The 21,034-nt window shown below is 31.4% G+C and overlaps 1 protein-coding gene across 1 annotated transcript in view; it reads right to left on the bottom strand.

Moving 5' to 3' along the window:
- LOC129741883 (trissin receptor-like) overlaps positions 1–21,034 on the bottom strand; it is a 183,672-nt gene that overhangs the window by 71,408 nt on the left and 91,230 nt on the right. The window contains exons 2-3 of the mRNA XM_055733696.1: positions 17,114–17,720; positions 4,283–4,427 (exon numbers count right to left, since the gene is read on the bottom strand). Of these exons, the coding sequence (XP_055589671.1) occupies positions 4,283–4,427; positions 17,114–17,633 (665 nt within the window). The 5' untranslated portion in view covers positions 17,634–17,720. The remainder of the gene's footprint in view (positions 1–4,282; positions 4,428–17,113; positions 17,721–21,034) is intronic.

Below are 21,034 nucleotides of genomic sequence, written 5' to 3'. Positions count from 1 at the left end.
AGACTCAACTAAGTTTGCCGGGTCAGCTAGTGTATTATAAATAAATGATTTGGGTCAATATATATTGTAAATAAACAATTGAAGTCAATTACCTGTTGAGCTTTCAGTGAATGAAATGTTTGATAAGGTTATTTATGGAAAAAATCATTATAAGTATTCATATTCCGTTATTTTTTCGAATTTCTACCTTTTAAAAAATATTCAAGAAAAAAAACTTTATATTTATACCCTTAAATGAATAACAAAAGTATAAATTTCATTTTTTCTGTTTCAACATGAGAGAATTTTCAGAATTCTATTATATTTAAAATATAATTTGTTTTTATGTTACGACCGGATATTTTTATTAAATATTTTTGGCTTTTTCGGTCTTTTTAGTATATCAAACAACATATGTTTTGAAATACCCGACGTTTCGGCCAGTTTTGGTAGTCTTTTTCAAGGGAATTATCAGTCTGTTGTTCACTGACACTGACAAGAACAACAGACTGATAATTGCTTTGAAAAATACCACCAAAACTGGTTGAAGCGTCGGGTATTTCAAAACAAAGTTGTTTGACATACTAAATAGACCGAAAAAGCCATAAATATTTAATAAAAATATAATCGATTTTTTTTATTCTTCAAAAAATAGATTCACAAAAATTTATGATTTCCATGTTGAAATGTCCAATGAATTATTTATTCAAGATTTTAGTATGTCTCAATTCCAATCTTAAAAGCTTCCAAATATACTAATAGTTAAATAATATTTCGAAAATTCTATGATTTTAAATTTTCCGGGAAAACATCATTATCTAAATTAAAAATTCATCATAAATACTCACGAAAATGTATATAAAAATTCCAAAATAAATAGGGCCTTATGATCATATGGTGGTATTTCCGCGGAGTCGAGAATAAGTTGCAGCAATTCTACCGGCGTTCGCTAGCTTTCACCTGCTCCTAGCAAATCTCTTGTGTATGTAGGACACTTTTTCAATTAGACACCAACAGTTAATCTGATTCGCACAACAACGGTCAAGGGATTTTATCTGTGTGCGTATGCCAACGCGCTTCATTTCCATAGACAATAAACCTATCACAAAACCTCTAACACCCACAATCACAACATCCACTTCACCAAAAAATTCCATTCCGCCTATCGACAACGATAAGCGCCACCACTGTTGGCGATTTTTTTCCTGCACACACTTTTTCGTACGCGAGCCACTTTACCATACTATCGTTGTTTAAAATAATTATTTTACCGTCTTCTGTGACCCTCGGCGGCAAAAAAAAAAACCGCTAACGCATCAATCCATTATATTTATTGTTAAATGCATAAAATCAATTATACAATTGTAGTTGAAATTATCATTTTAACAACTGAATCAATTCTAACATTACAGTTGAATCAATTACATTCATAGTTGATTGCGTGAGGTCAATCATCAGTGTGTAGATTGGAATAACCAACTGAAATATTTATAACAACAGTCGTCTATTTTCTCCGTAAATGCATAATCACTACAATATCGCGAAAACGATGAACAATCAATATAGACGACCCTTCTTTGCAACCCCGATCCTTAACTAAATGCTTGAAATCTTTTGGATGGAAACTCCCACGTACATAATATCATTTTGATCTAATGCATAATTACGACAATAAAGCTAAAACAGTGAAAAGTTTATATGGACGACTTCTTCGGCCAATCCCACTGATTCAAAATTTGAAATCTGAAATCAATTTTTCGTCCCTTAAAACCCTTATGTTCAAATTTTCTTCTCAATCTAATGTATAGCAACGTCAAAATCCCAAAAACAGTGAACAGTTAATATGGGAGGTACCTCTTTTGCCCAACCCTAATACACAATTTGGTAACTGAAATCGATTGCCCGCCCCTCAAAACTCCCGTGTGTGAATTTTCGACCCCTTTTGCCGGCCCTTTCACAAAATTTGATACTTGAAATCGATTTTAATTTTACAAATTTTCAAAAATTGGTCAATAATAAGGAACTTAAATATCGTTTATATTGAAAGATCGAATGAAGAACGGGGAGGGGAGGCTTTGTAAATGAGCCATCAATATTTACTCCACCTCCTCCGCTGAATGAAATCACACATTTTAAAAATTTAATACAATATAATATATCAATCGATTTGCGAATCTTTAGTACGTTCTATTCACTGCGAAAAAAATTTGATAAAAAGATAAGTAGTTTAAAAATGATCACTTTATGAACTCTTTAAATAATCTCTCGAATGAAAATAATGCACACATTTTTGGAGAACGAAAGGTAGGAAAAAATTTTCAAGTTTAGGCCCACTTGCAGATCTTGTGAAAATGAACGTGAAAAATCTTATTATGCCAATAACACTAGTTTACAGCAATTTTGAACTTAGTAAACTGACGATCATTTTTAATGTAAAATCGGGCGCTGAATCCGAAAATGAAATTCAAAAAGAAAATCTCAGTAGAACCGTTGTTTAGTTATGCTCCAAATATGAAATTTTGTAAAAATAAAAAAAGTTCTTGTACTTAGATGAAAATATCTCGGACGGCATAACAGTAAATTGAATTCCCTCTTTTGCATATTAAGGGGAATAAATTTTCTATCGATCATCTGAACACTGTTTTCGCGTATGATCAACAGTATTGTTTATATTAGTGACTATATAATAGAAAAAAATTTAAGAAACGAATTTTTTAGAGAAAAATTTTGTTTCAGCGAAAGTTTAGACTCGATGGTAACATTTAAAAAATCTGGTTTTCTTCTGCGCTTAAATGTCGATTCAAAACAAAGATTTCAAGTGGTTATTTATCAAAACCGGTTCAAAATTGAAGAAGTTATGGCTAATTTAACATAACAGTATTTTTGCAGTTTTTAATAATTTAACGAACCGCAGTACACTTATCATAGTATAGGAAGAATGAAACATGATAAATCTCACTCGCTCCAAGTCAAAACTATTTATTAGCTTACCAAAAGGTCACATGCCAAATTTCAGGAAGATTTTACCATAGGGAAGGGTTGCTTGAGTCTCAAACGTGAATAAAATTTTAAGGTATTTTGCCCGGGAGGAACGAAAATTACTGTTTTTTGATTAATAACTTTTTTCATCACTAGCCGATTGTTTTTTAAGGTTGATTTTCTTAAAGCCTAAGTTGAGACAAATATTTCACGCGAAGACTGTTACTCGATTGGGTTTGAAACAGGAAAGTTATTGTGATTCCAAGATTTTCGTGATGAAAAAATTATTGATGAAAAACCAGTATTTTTCGTTCCGCCCGGGCAGAATACCTTAAAATTTAATTTACGTTTGAGACTCAAGCAACCACTCCCTATGGTCAGATCATCCTGAAATTTGGCATGTGACCTTTTGGTAAGCTAATAAATAATTTGGACTTGGAGCGAGTGAGATTTATCATGTTTCATTCTTCCTTTACTATGATAAGTGTACTGCGGTTCGTTAAATTATTAAAAACTGCAAAAATACTGTTATGTTAAATTAGCCATAACTTCTTCAATTTTGAACCGGTTTTGATAAATAACCACTTGAAATCTTTGTTTTGAATTGACATTTAAGCGCAGAAGAAAACCAGATTTTTTAAATGTTACCATCGAGTCTAAAACTTTTGCTGAAACAAATTTTTTCTCTAAAAAATTCGTTTTCTATAATTTTTTCTATCATAAAGTCACTAATATAAACAATACTGTTGATCATACGCAAAAACAGTGTTCAGATGATCGATAGAAAATTTATTCCCCTTAATATGCAAAAGAGGGAATTCAAGTTACTGTTATGGTGTCTGAGATATTTTCATCTAATTACAAGAACTTTTTTTTTCCAAAATTTCATATTTGGAGCATAACTCAAAAACGGTTCTACTGAGCCTTCTGTTGACTCTCCCTTTTAATGTAATCTTTCGAACCTTTTCTAAAAAATTGCATATAACTTCCCGATTTTTATTGAATAAGAAGTCAAGTTTTTCTCTCCAAACTTAATCTTCTTTCAATTCAAGTAACAAAAAATATTTCATAAAGCTCTCTAAGCCTCCATGCTACCAAAACTTGATCTTCCCTGGAAATATTGCTGTGTGGCAGTTGTTTGAATCCCAAATAAAACACTTCCCACTTTTAAAAACCACAAAATCCAAAAATAGAATCAAAGTTTAAATGTGAAAAAAAGAAAAACAAGAATAATCCACTAAGCTCTCCCTCCAGAACTCATAAAATCGTAATAAAGTTATCATAAAAAATATTCGAGCCCATCGAATCGCATATCGATACTTACCTTTCTATCAGATAGATGGTGAGGTTCTGCATCACGCAAAACACCCCCACACAAAGATCGGCGACGGCCAAATTGGCCAGGAAAAAGTTGGTGATGGAACGCAGCCTCCGCGAAAGTGTCACAACCAGTATCACCAGCAAATTTCCTGCGGGCCAGAAAATAAGAGAGAGAAAAACAAAAAAAGCTTTTATTAGTTTGTGAGTTTTGACGATGCGGAGATTGGGTTTTGGTCGCAAATCCACTCCAATGGGGCATCCAAAATAGCACGATTGCTGATGCTAAGCTTCGAAAAAATACAATCCAATTTCAACTTCTCTGCGGAAAAACCTTCGGAAAATATTCGCTATAAAAACATGCACGTCGTCCAATTTTATGCTTTTGTAACTGCAGTAGTTTCCCTTTTTTTCCGGGTGGTTTGCCCATTCAATCATTTCGGATACAAAGGACCATTCGGAAATTTCATTAACCAATCAGCGAGGACGTTACATTGAAAATACATTTTGTGCCATTCATATGGGAGTGTTTTTTTTGGCGAAACATAGAACCTGGCATGAGGCAACATAGTCAACTCATTCTAAAAACTAAAAAAAAAATTAAAATGTCAAAATTGTAAGAACTTTCAAAACTATCAAAATTTTCAAAAATTGTAAAAAATTTTCAAAATTGTAAAATTTGTATAAACTTTTCAAAATTGTCAAAATTGTCAAAATTGTAAAAATTGTAAAAATTGTAAAAATTGTAAAAATTGTAAAAATTGAAAAAATTGTAAAAATTTAAAAATTGTAAAAATTTTAAAAATTGTAAAAATTGTAAAAATTGTAAAAATTGTAAAAATTGTAAAAATTGTAAAAATTGTAAAAATTGTAAAAATTGTAAAAATTGTAAAAATTGTAAAAATTGTAAAAATTGTAAAAATTGTAAAAATTGTAAAAATTGTAAAAATTGTAAAAATTGTAAAAATTGTAAAAATTGTAAAAATTGTAAAAATTGTAAAAATTGTAAAAATTGTATAAATTGTAAAAATTGTAAAAATTGTAAAAATTGTAAAAATTGTAAAAATTGTAAAAATTGTAAAAATTGTAAAAATTGTAAAAATTGTAAAAATTGTAAAAATTGTAAAAATTGTAAAAATTGTAAAAATTGTAAAAATTGTAAAAATTGTAAAAATTGTAAAAATTGTAAAAATTGTAAAAATTGTAAAAATTGTAAAAATTGTAAAAATTGTAAAAATTGTAAAAATTGTAAAAATTGTAAAAATTGTAAAAATTGTAAAAATTGTAAAAATTGTAAAAATTGTAAAAATTGTAAAAATTGTAAAAATTGTCAAAATTGTAAAAATTGTAAAAATTGTAAAAATTGTAAAAATTGTAAAAATTGTAAAAATTGTAAAAATTGTAAAATTGTAAAAATTGTAAAAATTGTAAAAATTGTAAAAATTGTAAAAATTGTAAAAATTGTAAAAATTGTAAAAATTGTAAAAATTGTAAAAATTGTAAAAATTGTAAAAATTGTAAAAATTGTAAAAATTGTAAAAATTGTGAAAATTGTAAAAATTGTAAAAATTGTAAAAATTGTAAAAATTTTAAAAATTGTAAAAATTGTCAGAATTGTCAAAATTGTCAAAATTGTCAAAATTGTCAAAATTGTCAAAATTGTCAAAATTGTTAAAATTGTCAAAATTGTCAAAATTGTCAAAATTGTCAAAATTGTCAAAATTGTCAAAATTGTCAAAATTGTCAAAATTGTCAAAATTGTCAAAATTGTCAAAATTGTCAAAAATTGTCAAAATTGTCAAAATTGTCAAAATTGTCAAAATTATCAAAATTGTCAAAATTGTCAAAATTGTCAAAATTGTCAAAATTGTCAAAATTGTCAAATTTGTCAAAATTGTCAAAATTGTCAAAATTGTCAAAATTGTCAAAATTGTCAAAATTGTCAAAATTGTCAAAATTGTCAAAATTGTCAAAATTATCAAAATTGTCAAAATTGTCAAAATTGTCAAAATTTTCAAAATTGTCAAAATTGTCAAAATTGTCAAAATTGTCAAAATTGTCAAAATTGTCAAAATTGTCAAAATTGTCAAAATTGTCAAAATTGTCAAAATTGTCAAAATTGTCAAAATTGTCAAAATTGTCAAAATTGTCAAAATTGTCAAAATTGTCAAAATTGTCAAAATTGTCAAAATTGTCAAAATTGTCAAAATTGTCAAAATTGTCAAAATTGTCAAAATTGTCAAAATTGTCAAAATTGTCAAAATTGTCAAAATTTTCAAAATTGTCAAAATTGTCAAAATTGTCAAAATTGTCAATATTGTCAAAATTGTCAAAATTGTCAAAATTGTCAAAATTGTCAAAATTGTCACAATTGTCAAAATTGTCAAAATTGTCAAAATTGTCAAAATTGTCAAAATTGTCAAAATTGTCAAAATTGTCAAAATTGTCAAAATTGTCAAAATTGTCAAAATTTTCAAAATTGTCAAAATTGTCAAAATTGTCAAAATTGTCAAAATTGTCAAAATTGTCAAAATTGTCAAAATTGTCAAAATTGTCAAAATTGTCAAAATTGTCAAAATTGTCAAAATTGTCAAAATTGTCAAAATTGTGAAAATTGTGAAAATTGTCAAAATTGTCAAAATTGTCAAAATTGTCAAAATTGCCAAAATTGTGAAACTAAGTCTCAATGTTTTTGAAATCTTCATATAATGAAATGAAAAAAAAAAAATCTGGAGAAATTTTCTTAAGTTTCATATTTTAGTTACATTAAGTTCATAGTCGAAATGTTGCAAAAACTGATTGGTTTGTTGATGAAACTATCATCAAAACATTTTCAACTATTTACTTCTGGGAAACCAGAAGGTTTGATAAAAAGCTCAAAGCATTGAGTAAGTTGAAATTATTAGAAATTGGTTACCCAATTATTTCTTCTGGTGAACTCGTATTGTACCGAATTGAATGCCGTCAAATTCTGTTTAATGGATTCCAAAAATCCCTTTCATCAAAGCTCACTCATTCTTTACGTTTTGAGTTGTGTAACCTAATTTCATTTCACCCTCTGTTGGCAAACTCCATCGCTTACGTGGAAACAACAACGGAACCTTTACTCAGAATTTTTGTTTCAAAAAGAAGTACGAAAAAACACTCACGAGAAAGAAAATTCGTAACAGCAACTGAAACGAATCCAATAGAAGAGCATTTTCCCCAGTTGGCGATTGTACACACAAATTGAAGGGTTATACATTTTGAAACTTCACATCAGTAAGACAATTCAACTGTTGAAAATGTTGGTACGGTTGATTGAATTCGATGGTCGGTTGAATTTCCTTCCATCTAGAACTGGCGTTGAGCTTAATTGAAACACCGTAATTGAATCAACAAAGCTTCGGATTTGCTTTAAAAGACTTTTGACAAATTAACAAAAACAAATTTTTGGCATCCTCAATAATTTACTTTCCTAATCAGAACCAATCTACGGGCCAAGGCATCGAAGCCCGGGAGCGTGAATTTTCAGCAATGAATAAATTAGTGGTTCGAAAACCACCGCTGAGGAACTTTCCAATCTTGTAAATTAAATTCACGATCTTTCGAGTGCTGAACCAGGACCTCGGTTGTAGCTTCAGCGTTATGTCAATTACATTCAGTTGGTCTCTAAAGTGGCGACTCCTGGAAGATTAATTACAGTTTTCAATTAAATTTCCATTCCTTAGAAAGCCAAGGACTCGGAGTTTGGGCAAAAAACGGACTCGGACTCGGAAGGCAACTGTCCAAATACTACTAGCTTGGCCCCGTCTTGGCTTTTTCCGGTGTTAGGAAGTTGTCTACCTTGCCTTCAGTTTCTGCCGCGCACCTCCACCATACCTTTAGGGGATTAAGTGTAATAAATTCAATTATGCCGCAGAACGCTAAAACCATTTGCGAACAAGGGACAGAATTTAGCAGGGGCCGAGCTGTTGAAAATAAGCAACTTGTCTAGCAAGAGGTCCAAGACGAATGTAATATTTATGCCTCGATGTCGTGAAAATACTAAAAATACACCGCAACTTGGACGATATAATTCATGATATGTTTGTATTTTATTTAAAACGAATTTAATTTTAAATTTGAGGGATATTCATTCTTTTATATTACGATGCCAATAAAGTCGTGAAATTTAAACAGTAAAACTTACTAGCAATTTCAAGTAAAGCCGCACATTGAAAACTTTGCTTCAATTCAGACTTTCTGGAGCCACTCTGTTTCCTAAAATATCTCCTGAAATTTCATTATTTGTATGATTTAAATTGTCAAAACTCTTCAAACTTTTTATATTGCTTTTAAAGGCTTTTTAAAGGAACATGGTGGCTCCAGAGAGTATCAGTTGAATAAGTGGCTCCAAAGTGTTTTGACTGATATACATGAATTTCAGTATGCACTCATATCAACTCGAATAAATTGGTAGACGCATTTTGACGGTCACGATAGAGTTTAAAGAACTGTAAAATTAACATGGATTGAGCTGAACATTTCGATCAGATAGTATAATCATATTTTAGATACTACTACTAAATAGTAGGTAGCTATTTAGTGGTATGTAGTGATGGTTATTTAAAAAAGTAGTTACACATCCTATCCTGCCGTGAAATTTACATGAGAGGATCTTTTCGCAATGTGACTTGAAGTACAAAAAATAATTGGAATTTGGATATGATTGTACTATTTTTGTAAATGGTAAATTAAAGAGCTAGATGAAGCTTAGTTCTTTTAGAAATGGGATACTTTGTTTTGCTAGTATCTCATTTACTAGTAATTGAACAATCAAAATTTTGACACCATTTTGCTGACTTTGAAAAGTACTTTAAGATCTATCTTTTCCAAAATTTATAATTCACGCGTTTTTTGAGATATTTACGATGTAAGAGAAAAATAATTTTGCACAGTTACCTTCAAAAACCGTCATTATCAAATCGATAGCTGACAAAACCGTTGATTATTCACAGACTTGCTGCGTGTGAGTGATGGAAAAGTATGCAAATACTGTAAAAAAAAAGTCCAGAAAGTTCAATCAAGCCTGGAGTGAAGCACATGCTCGATAACTACGGTTAAGGGTCATCAGGGAAGTCAAGTCTCATACCAGCATTTTTAATTTTGAATAATCGAATAACCTACACTTAGTTCGATGAAAAGTCCGAAAAAAATTTCTTCGATAAGCTGAAAGTGGTGCCAAGTAATAATTCTTTAAAACCTAACCTCAAACAACAAATTTTTGCTTGTTCCAGAGCTCGAAAGCTGTATAGCCGGTACGGAGGCTGATTTGTGATGATTTGTGATGAACGACAAAACTTATGAAAACCAATATTTCAAACATTCTCCAGCGTATGAATCCTATAGCATTTCTGCTCGTGGCAAGGTCCCTAGCATATTAAAGTGGTGTATTGGAAAGTTTGCCAAATTTGACATATTTTTACATCTTTAAATTCTGAAAATACATAACACAGAATTTATGACGTATTTTCGAAGGTAGCTGGTTTTCGAAATTTTTTAACACAAAAATTCATCTCTGTTCTTGATTTGGAGTAAACTAACGGATGAAATTCAATTGCTTTATAGTCATTCTTTTCCAGAATAAATGCTCTTTTTAAAAATGAAATGATTTTTCAAACGTGTGGCAAAGCAGACCGGGTCAGCTAATTGTTTTAATAGATATTATCTAGAGAAAAAAACTGAACTTTATGTTTAACACGCAATTGATAAGAAATCGATTGAAATCAAGCTGAGTTACAACTGAGCGAATAGGAAAATTCCCATCCTGAAATCTTCGATTCCTGAAAATTGAATCAGGTAATATGCTTTGAAAGTTATTTAAAATCTGAGTTGTTCCATTTGATTTTGCCTTTCGAAAAAAAACCAACCACCAAATGTTGATGGCTTAAATGGCTTAAGCTAGATAGAGAAACCATATTCTGTCTGTCTGTCTGTCTTCCTCGATTTGCTTGAAACTGGAAAGGTGGGTGCTTTTGAGGCTGGGTAAGGTTCCTCTTACGGAAGGAGGGAGGGGATCTCCCAAGCAAATAAGAAATGTTTGCATAACTTGAAAGACATTTAAGCAAACGGTACTAAATTTGGCATGGGAGGGTATTTGGCGACGAAAAATATTTCAATAAATAATTAGCACCCCTTCCTTTTTCTAGAGGGGAAGAAGGAAGGAGGCTCTCTTACAATTTTTTGAATAACTCGACAGTTATTCGAGCAAATGGAACCAGATTTTTGATGTGTGAATATTTGAATATGAGAAAAGGTTCTATGATTGTTTGAAACTCCTCTCGTCTTGCTTTGGAAAAATAGGAAGAAGGAAGGGGGCTCCATACATTTTTTTTGCAAACTCGATAACTGATCAAGTGAGGGAATCAAATTTGGAATGCGACGGTGTTTGGGTGAATAAAATGTTCCCAAAATGATTTGAAGCCTTTCCCACATTCATTGGATAAACAAAAAGAGAGGGGGGAGGGGGTGGGGGGGTGCCCAAAATTTTTTGCATAACTTGAGAAAATATCGAGCAAATGGAACAACATTTGGCATATATTTTGATACAAGTAATGTTTCTTTAAATATTTGGGCCTCTTACCTTTATCCATTGAGTGAGATGGGAAGAACTGACAGGAGCCTCATACATTTTCGTTGCATATCTATGGAATAGGGTTGCCAGATTGTCCGGCTTTATCCGGGTAGGCCCGGATATTGAATACAACATTTAAAAACATTCCGGTCCGCCCCAGAAAAAACCCGGATTTATTAACTTTATTTGGCAAATAAAAAAACAAATTGTGTTGTAAAAATGCCTTGTGCCTCCAAAACGGAATTTGACGACCCAATTTTGCAAAAACAAACGTGAAGGTTTTTGGAAGCCTGAAAAACGATTTTAAATCTGTCGATGAATTTTGATGAAAAATTCTTATTTAAATTTTCTAATTGATTTTTGTTCAGTAATTTCTGGGTTTGGGCCAAATTTGTCCGGATATTGCCCGGAATTTTCGTCGTCAATTTTGTATTCAAATGCCTGGATTTTGCAAGGTTTTAATATAAAATTTCGATAAGTGGTGAAAAAAATCTTGCAACCTTGCTATAGAATTAGTCAGACAAAGAAAAACTTTCTAAGAAGAGAGTTTTTGGAATGGCGAAATATGTCTATTTCCCTACAGTGGAGGGAAAATGCATAATTCGATAACATTTAAAGCAAATGGGATTATATTCGTCATAGAAAAGTAAATGGAAATAATTTTTTTTATTCCTTCTTTCTTTTGAGTGGGGAGCTAAGTCCTATATGCAAAAAACCTATATGCACATGAGCTGACATCTGTTTTATATACGTTAGAGTATTTTTTCTGTTAAAATCTTTTGAAGTTTTGGCGAAAATAATTTTATATTAAAGGTATGTTTTATGTTTTTAGCTATGTTTCATTTACTCTTGCAATATTTTGATATTATTTAATTGGAAATGGTAGAAACGGATAATAAGCATACGTCAAGGCTGAAATTTTGTCAAAATTTAGTTTTCACTAGTTCTTTTGCAATTAACATAGTTAGGAATTCCTCATGACCATATTTCATGGTAATATTTTGTTCATATCGTATTTTTATCGGATCAATATTAAACTCTTTTATTTTTACTCTAAGATTGTGATTAGGGGTTAAATTTAATGTTTCTATGATAAAAAGTAAAACATTTATCAGATTTATCTGTTTTTTCTTGATATAGGCATTTAAGCTGCCTGATATGCTAATTCAAAAACTGTCCCTTATTCCAATATCTTATCATTTACAACTTTACCAAAAGCTTTAATTTGTTGAATTGTCGATTTCCAGATGAATAAGAAAGAAAAACCATTATCATTTTTGTTTACACATTCTATACGCACGATAATTAAAGTTCAATATATTTGAAAAAAAATGCCAAAAATTTTGTTTGAATTTTTAACTCTGTTGTGGTATGAGCCTACTTGGTTGAATGATTCAACTGAAACCGTGGTTGAATTAAGAGGAATCTTTCGGTTGCTTTGAATTTTTAAATTTTTTTGACTTTATATAACAACTAGCAGATTTTACCCGGCCTTGCTCGGGTTCACATGAAATATAAATCAAAATTAGTCGTTTGAATTTTCAAAACTTTGGAAGATATTCATCATTATAAGAAATTTGTTAGTCTTTCTAAAGTTTTTAATGCGGTTATTCACTGCGTTTATTCGCTTATTTGTTTCATTTCGTCTTATTTTTTTATCTTCAAATGGTAAAATTGTTATTTATTTTCCCACCCCCCCTCTAAAAAAATCTCTTACTTTTCATGATGGTTCCTTGTACAATGGTATATTAAAGTTTTATTTAATGAAAAATTTCTTAATAGACTTTCGAATCTTGTGGAATCATGTTAAAAACCCATTTTTGAAGCTTTCAGTTGTATGTTTGCCTTTACCGCTTTTTAATTTCACACTGTTTTATGAGTATTTGTTCTTAAATGTTGAAAGTTCCACTAATAGTTTTTGGAAGTTTTCAAAAACGAATCATCTTAACTGAAGATACTATTATAATGTTATGAAAAAGGTTTTATTTCAGTTTTATTTCAAAGTTTCTATTCTTGTTAAATTCAATGTTAAATTTCTAGATATCATTTGTTTGAATTCGCAGTTCTAAATGGTTTTTCAATAAGTGTTTTCAAAATTGGAAAGTAGAGTTGAACACATTGATAACCAAAAATAACTCAAAAATAATAAATTGGTCAATGAATTTGAAACGTATACCTACCATTAAAAATCTCAGATTTAATTATCTGATCGATTTTCTAATTCCCCGTTTAAATTCCCCAACGGCTATCAAAGCGTTGAAATCGAAGCCTTAAACTTTTAACTATAAATCTTATTATTTTTTCTTTCTCCCTGAGGAATTCTAAAAATATAAAAATAGTTTGTTCTTAAAAGCTGGAATTTATGAAAATCTGTTCAATAGTTTTTCAGCACTCAGTCCAAATTGTTATTCGGCTGAAGAAGTCAGTTCACTGTTCACTATTCAGTTCACTGTATATTCTTGTAGACTCTCGAAGTCCCCCAGTACTTTGAAAACCACTTCAAGTCCTAGTCGATAAGTAAGTAATTAACAGGCTAGTTGTATCAATCCAAAATGTAAGCTCATTATTGCATCCAAAAATTTCGTACCAATACCACATGCTTTCAGCAGTAGCATGTACAAAAAAAACCCGCCAAAATTTTACCGTTAAAATTTTTAATGCTGAGCAAGCTTTGATTTGCTTGAACGTGAACTCCTGGACGGTCGTTTCTAATGCCCGGCCCATGGTGATGGTGAAAATAACCCCGCCAAAGAAAAAAAAAACGCGGTTGCCAAAACGGGTGCCATGACTTTTGGATCGTGTGAATAAAACCGAAAGTTTATGGGAGGGTCCCTTTTCTTAGGTGGGAGGGGATCATAACTATTACTAAAACCTTACCCTGGTTCAACTACATCTCTGTACCTAATTTCAGGCTGATCGGTTCAGCGGTGTGGATTTGTATAAGGTGCATACAAACAAACAAACATATATAGTCCAACTCATCTTTATATATTAGAAGAAGATTGAATATTGAATACAACATTTAAAAACATTCCGGTCCGCCACAGAAAAAGACCGGATATATTCACTTTATTTGGCAAATAAAAATATTTTTCTGGGTTTTGGCCAAATTTGTCCGGATACTTCCCGGAATTGTGGTCGTCAGTTTTGTATTTAAATGCTAGAATTTTACAAGGATTTTTTTAATTTCGATAAGTGATGAAAAAAAATCTAGCAACCTTGCTATAGAATTAGTTATACAAAAAAAACTTTCAAAGAAGAGAGTATTTGGAATGGCGAAATATGTCCATTTCCCTCCAGTGGGGGGAAAATGGATAATTCGTTAACATTTAAAGCAAATGGGTTTATATTGGTCATAGAAAAGCATATGGAAATAATAATTTTTTAATTCCTTCTTTCTTTTGAGTGAAGAGCTAGAAAGAGGAGAGGTGTGCAACTATACTTTTTTTTAATAACTCGAGAAATAATCCAACAATACCACTTAGAAGGGATTGGGGAATGTTTTCTTGATATTAAATAGGGGGGACTCTCATAATTTATATTTCAAAGACTCAGAAACTGATAAAGCAAATGGAACTAAACTTGGCTAGGGGGAGGAATTCTATAAGTGTAGGGGAAAACTGTACAAGACGCACCGGCGGGGTAAGATGGCCCATGCCATTATTTTCAAAAAATATGCCAATTTATAGCTACGTATGGTGTTTTTCTTTATTTTTATTGTGGCAAACAAGCTTCTTAGGTAAAAATTTCATTAAACAACTTAAATTCTTAGAAACAGAAGGATAAATCGAATCTTCGTAAAACTTGTAGTTTTTCATGATTATCATTTAAGGTTTTATGGCAAAACATACTGCGCAGACTAACTAAATTTCAGCTTTTCTTTTTTCCAATCGTATGCCCCGTCGGATGACTATAAATATTTTTTTATATTTAATTCAATTTTCACAAATTTTAACTAAGAACAATCAAATCTGAATAGGAACAAAAAGGGCGCAAGACCACAAGTTTTACGCTCAAGTTTAGAATGCTGTTAACTTTTGAGAAAAACCGAATATCAAAGCCAAATGTCATTCTTTTTATTTTATTTAACTCCGAAATTACGATAAGAATGCATAATTATATAAAATTAAACCTTTTTCGAGTTTAGAAGGTGCACCAATATTTGATTCGAAAAATCATCTGACGCCATATTTGTCGCGGTATCAGCCAATAAATTGAATCTCTACCTATAAGGATATCAAAAAGAGTATTTCAAAAGGCGAAATTTTCGATACGATTAGCAATATCAAATGAGTGTAGGGGAGGAGCGGGCTATATGAGCATATTAAGGAAGTACTCATTTTCTCCGTTATGCCAATAGAAAGGAGTCTAAAACCTATATGCACATGAGCTGACATCTGTTTTATATACGTTAGAGCATTTTTTCTGTTAAAATCTCTTGCAGTTTTGACGAAAATAATTTTATAGTAAAGATAGTAAAAATAGTCGATTTCCGAAACCGGTGAGCTAAATACGCATATTTATGTTTTAAGCTATATTTCATTTACACTAACAATATTTTGATATTATTTAATTGGAAATGGTAGAAACGGATGATAAGCATACGTCAAGGCTGAAACTTTGTCAAAATTTAAGTTTTCACTAGTTCTTTTGCAATTAAAAACAAAGCCATATGCCATATGGCCATATTTCATTGTAATATTTTGTTCATATCGTATTTTTATCGGATCGGTATTGAGCTCTTCTATTTTTACTCTAAGATTGTGATTAGGGGGTAGATTTAATGTTTCAATGATAAAAAGTAAAAAGTTTATAAGATTAGTCTGTTTTTTCTTGATATAGGCATTCAACCTGCTTGATATGGGCATTCAAAAACTGTCTCTTATTCCAATATCTAATCAACTCTGCCTTTGCCAAAAGCTTCAATTTGTTGAATTTTCGATCCCAGATGAATAAGAAAGAAAAACCATTAACATTTTTGTTTATACATTCTGTACGCACGATAATTAAAGTTCAATATATTTTAACAAAACTGACAAAAATCTTGTTTAGATTTTAAATTTTTTTTGACTTTTTGACTTTTGAATTACAGCCATATCGTCCATCGGCTATATGTGCATATTACCCAATAGGCGCATTAGGGAACACTTTCCCCTATGCTTTGTTTACAAAAATGTGATCGTTATTTTTCTTTCTAGTAAGACGTAAAATATATCCCTTAATTATGTTAAACATTTAATTTGATTTTTGCATGATTTTTGGCCCTGTAAATAGCGTTAATGCTTAACTGGTGCGTTCTGTACAGTTTTCCCCGATGGTTTTGGTGACTAGTTGGCCTTAGCCAGAACCTCGAAATTTAATTTGGATTTGGCCTCATCAGAGTTGCCAGGTTATTATGACAAAAATAAATATTTGCTCGCTATTTATTTCTCAAATATTATTTAAATTCAATTTTTAACTATTAACATATCCTACAAATTTGTACAGCACCTTTGTAGATTTTTAAGAGTCATGTACGCACCTCACGTATGCAAAAACTTCATTTCAGTATGTAAGGAAATTGAACACTGAAAATTCAACTGCTTTCTCGAAGGGACGAAAACGGCGAAATCGTCCTCAACGCCAATTGCTACGTCCAAAAAAAAGTAAACTTATGCTTGATTTTTCCGTTAAACAATTCAAAACAAACTGAAGAAGAAAGTTTTGGAGATTTTCAATCTTTCACATTTTGACAAGCATAACACATAGAGGTACAATTCTTATTGTGATCTCGGTATTTGAATATAACATAATGAATTAACAGATTTAACTTTAAAAACTTTATATTCCATCGATTTTAAAGATGTGACAAAGCAAATCGGGTCAGCTAGTTATTGATTAAAAATAGAATTTTTCTTTTTTAGGTAAACCAACCCCTAGTTTTGGGTTGAGATTTAAGAATCAGAACATATTTATGAAAATGTTAAATAAAAATGATAATGTTTATAAACTTGTTTAGCAGGGAAACTCACCAATGACGTTCGGCTAGAATTGGCCGAATATAAATGAAATTTTTGTTTTGAGCTCTTTTTAGTTTATTAAGCGTGGTTGTCACTTTTTTTTAAATTTTGTGTGTGTGTTTTATCGGTGATAATTTCAATGAATAAAAAATATTGATTGAATAAAAACAAGATTTTCTGAAGCAACATTTTTCACCCACAGTAAACATCAAAGCACATTCACTAGATCGCATAGACAACTTACCGAAAAAGCAGCAGCAAAACACCAACGAGTACAACGTTATGAAAATCACTCTCACATCGGTCCGATCAAAGATAAATTCCTTGTGCACATAGTTGTTGAACGGCAGGCTGAGATTTGTTCCGGCATAACTTAGTTCGGTGCCCCCCAAAACCGAAGGCCCAATTCCCATTCCCATTCCCATCCCACTCCCGCTGCTGCTTCCATATCCGGTGCCGGTGCCATTGATTCCGCCGAAAATCGAAGAATTCAGCAGCTGTGCGCTCTCATTGTTGATGATAACGGCAGCAGCGTTACTGTAGCCACCCGATAAGCTGCTTCCGCTGTTGTTCGCCAAAGCCGAAGAAACCATGCCACCGGATCCTCCTATGCCAAGACCCGGCCCAGGAACCTCACTTCCGTTTCCCGTTCCCATTCCCAGCCCATGACCAACACTTTTCCCGGCAGCAGCATTCAAAAAGCTCATCACACCCAGGGAGCTGACGTTCATGTACTCGACAAACTTCAATGGAGTTGCCGCCATTTCTTCCCCGTCGTCGTCGTCGTCGTCGTCGTTGACACTTTTGGTTCTTGTTGTTGGTCCTCCGAAGAAAATTGTTCACATCACAACCTAAATCACGAGAGAGAGGGGCACGTTTGAAGTTGTGTTTCAGTCAGAAAGAGATGCCAACACCAAATCGCTATCGGCAATCGTTGATGGTGGAGTTGCCCCCAACTTTTACTAGTTGACACAAATCGATGTGCATTGTGGCTTATTCTAAATAATGTGGTTGTCACTGGAAAATATTTCAGATTTTACATTATAACGAATTTGATACATTCCTTTACTGCGGTGCTGTCGACCCGAATATATTTGAGAGAATCGTTGAGGGTGTCTATTTTTTGTTTTTTTTTTGTTTAAATCTTCTCCATAATACCAATAAGCCTCACCCGTTCCAGAAATTTTCACCCGTTAGATCTCCTGGAGTGAAAATTTGACACTCCTGACAAAACCACCATATCTTTTTTAATTCTCATCCGAATAATTTCTTATTGTTTTTTTGGCTTTATGTGCAATTTTGGCATTTGATTGCTGGTCTATAGTCTTTTTTCCGAAGTATTGTTTTCGATAAATTTTTTTAATACTTTGAATAACAGGAAAATGAACAGTTGTAGCCAAATATTAACTCTAAATCATTTTTGAATTACATCACGAGGTTTTTAAAACAATATATTTCATACGATTCGGTTGAGAAACAAGAGAGCTATATCGGTTTTAAGCGAGGAATGTCAAATTAATACTCAAGATTAAGGTTGCCGAAAAAAATTTTATGTTTTGAAGACTTTTCGTGATTTACCAAAAAATTCTGTGACGGTTTTCTGTGATGCATTTCCTATGAATTTAATTCAAAAGTCGTGTCAGATTGCGTCTTTTTACATTTTACCTAAGAAAGATCAATGAACATTACCAATTTTATCAAGTTTTTATGATTCAAAGATAACTTTTATATTGACATAAACTATTGAATTTAGATATAAACGTCCAAAATTCAAAATTCTTTTGAATCTGTGATTATTTCTAAAATTCTGTGTTTTGTGTCACAGACTCTGTGGAGAAAACTGGCTCAAAATTCTGTGAAATCATAGATTTTTCTGTGATTTCGGCAATCTTACTCAAGGTCTGATTTAAGAATTTGGTCTGGGCTTTCAGAAAGCGTCCATAGAAATATAATGATGCAAATTTAAAAAAAAACTCATCAACTTATGGGCGTCCATGAAGCAATGTTTTGTTTTGAATGCTGGCGAATAAAGTTACAAGCCGCCTTACTTCTAATAGTTTGACATTTTGTAATCTGTTCAAAATTTTCCAATAATAGAGATTTAATTATTTTATTCAATTTCTGCATATCTTTACCACTATTCTCAAAAGAATATTTCATTTACTGACTTTTGTTTTTCTCTCAAATAAAATTTTATTTTTCAAATGTCCTTCATCTCAATTCTACATTGCATTCTCAGCAAAAGCTTTTAAAATCTAAAACAGTCATCCAATCCGAAACTATTCTTAGCAACACCCTTTCCAACCAGAAGGCCAAACGAAAACAAACATTCACCAGCAACGGTCCTAAAAATCTGCACCACCTAAGCCACTCCTTCTATTCTCCCCCGAAGGCCAAATAAAAACAAACATTCAGCAGAAGCTGCTTGAAAATCTGCGCTTCCTAAGCCAATCCGCCCTTTTCCACCGGAAGGCGAAATCAAAACAAACAAATATCCCAAGTAACACAGATTAAGCTAACTAGCATTAGGATGTTTTATTATGCTTTAATTATAACATATTTTGTGCAGCTCATTTTATGACGGTTCAGTTATAGTCATGCAAAATGCTTATATTCTAGAATCGACCATATGTTTACATATAGTTTTGAAAACACTAATAAAGCTTTTATTTAACATACTGTTTTAGTTCTTTTGAAAGAGTTGTGAATGCTCTGTATAATCTATAATAAAAAAACAAACTTAGAAGTTTGCTCCTAGCTTTATTTTGCATGTTCTATAATAGCACTCAGTACATGATTATTAAACCGCCATAAAACTTAGTGACAGTTTCCAATCAAGATGACAAAACAAGACACGCTCAGGTTTGATAGCGCATATTTGGATTGGAATTTTTATTTTTACACATTTTTTATAGGTTTTGTGTGTTGATTTTGAAAAAAATAAAGGTATAAAAGTCATTGAAAACTTCAAATTACCATAAATGATATTAATATCTTTACAATATTCGTACTGAGTTGAAAAGGGCCAAAATGTTAGGATTTTTTTTTGCTTGTCACCATCATTATTTCAAGATGGCGGCTTCCACTTTTTTTTGCAAAGCTGTAATTTACTGAACATATCAACCTTCACAATATGGTTTTAGGAGAAAGTGATAAACGAGTAGAAATCGAATTTCATTGTCCTTACAATACCCTTACAATTTGGGTATAAGTTGAAAGAGATCAACCAGTAAAAGTCAAATTTCGTTATCTAATGCCATCTTGAAATCCAAGATGGTGGCTTTCGCTGAACTTTAAATGACAAAAAATTGTAATAATTGCAATAAACGCCATACCCAGATAACAAGAAATCGTAAAGTAGTGTTCATTGTAGATTGTATAGCATCCAGTTTAGATTGGAATTGTATAAACATCATGTTGTAGCTAAACGAAGTTATATTTTATCGTTTATGGTTTGCATAGTTCATTATATATGATAACATTTTGTTAATCGTATAGAAAGATCAATAAAGTTGTTTTGAATCGCAGTAGAATTGTGTAAAGCTCAATATTTAATCCCAATGTACAATTGAGCAATCTTTCATGCTTGCGATCTATGATGACATATTATTTCCATGAAATGTCGTACAGTTATTGTGAGAACATCGTATTATAGAATTTAAGCAATTTATCCGTACTTGTCATTCAAAGTCGCTTATTGAGATAAACTTAATCGGTAAATAATTGTCAATATTGTAATTCTCATGCTAAGTAATATCGTATTCATCTTATGTCAACAATTGCAAAAATTTATAAACTTAATTATTCAATTACAATCAATTGCAAAAATTGGAAATCCTTGACGAATTTTGTTGCTTAAAAGAAGGCAGTTTTAATTAAGAAAAAAAATATAAAAATGAAAAAAGTGGCACACACGTTCGGCGTTGACAAAAACACAGGCGACGCTTCAAAAAATACGGTTCTGTGATTAACGATTCCAGATAACCAGAAATCGTAAAGTAGTGTTCATTGTAGATTGTATAAGCATCCAGTTTAGATTGGAATTGTATAAACATCATGTTGTAGCTAAATGAAGTTATATTTTATCTTTTATGGTTTGTATAATTCATTATATACCTACGATAACATTTTGTTAAATGTATAGAAAGATCAACAAAGTTGTTTT

The sequence above is a fragment of the Uranotaenia lowii genome, chromosome 2, assembly GCF_029784155.1.
Source record: "Uranotaenia lowii strain MFRU-FL chromosome 2, ASM2978415v1, whole genome shotgun sequence".
Taxonomy (NCBI): domain Eukaryota; kingdom Metazoa; phylum Arthropoda; class Insecta; order Diptera; family Culicidae; genus Uranotaenia; species Uranotaenia lowii.
The sequence above is the reverse complement of the archived record's forward strand: the minus strand, read 5'-3'. Positions and strand labels throughout refer to the sequence as shown.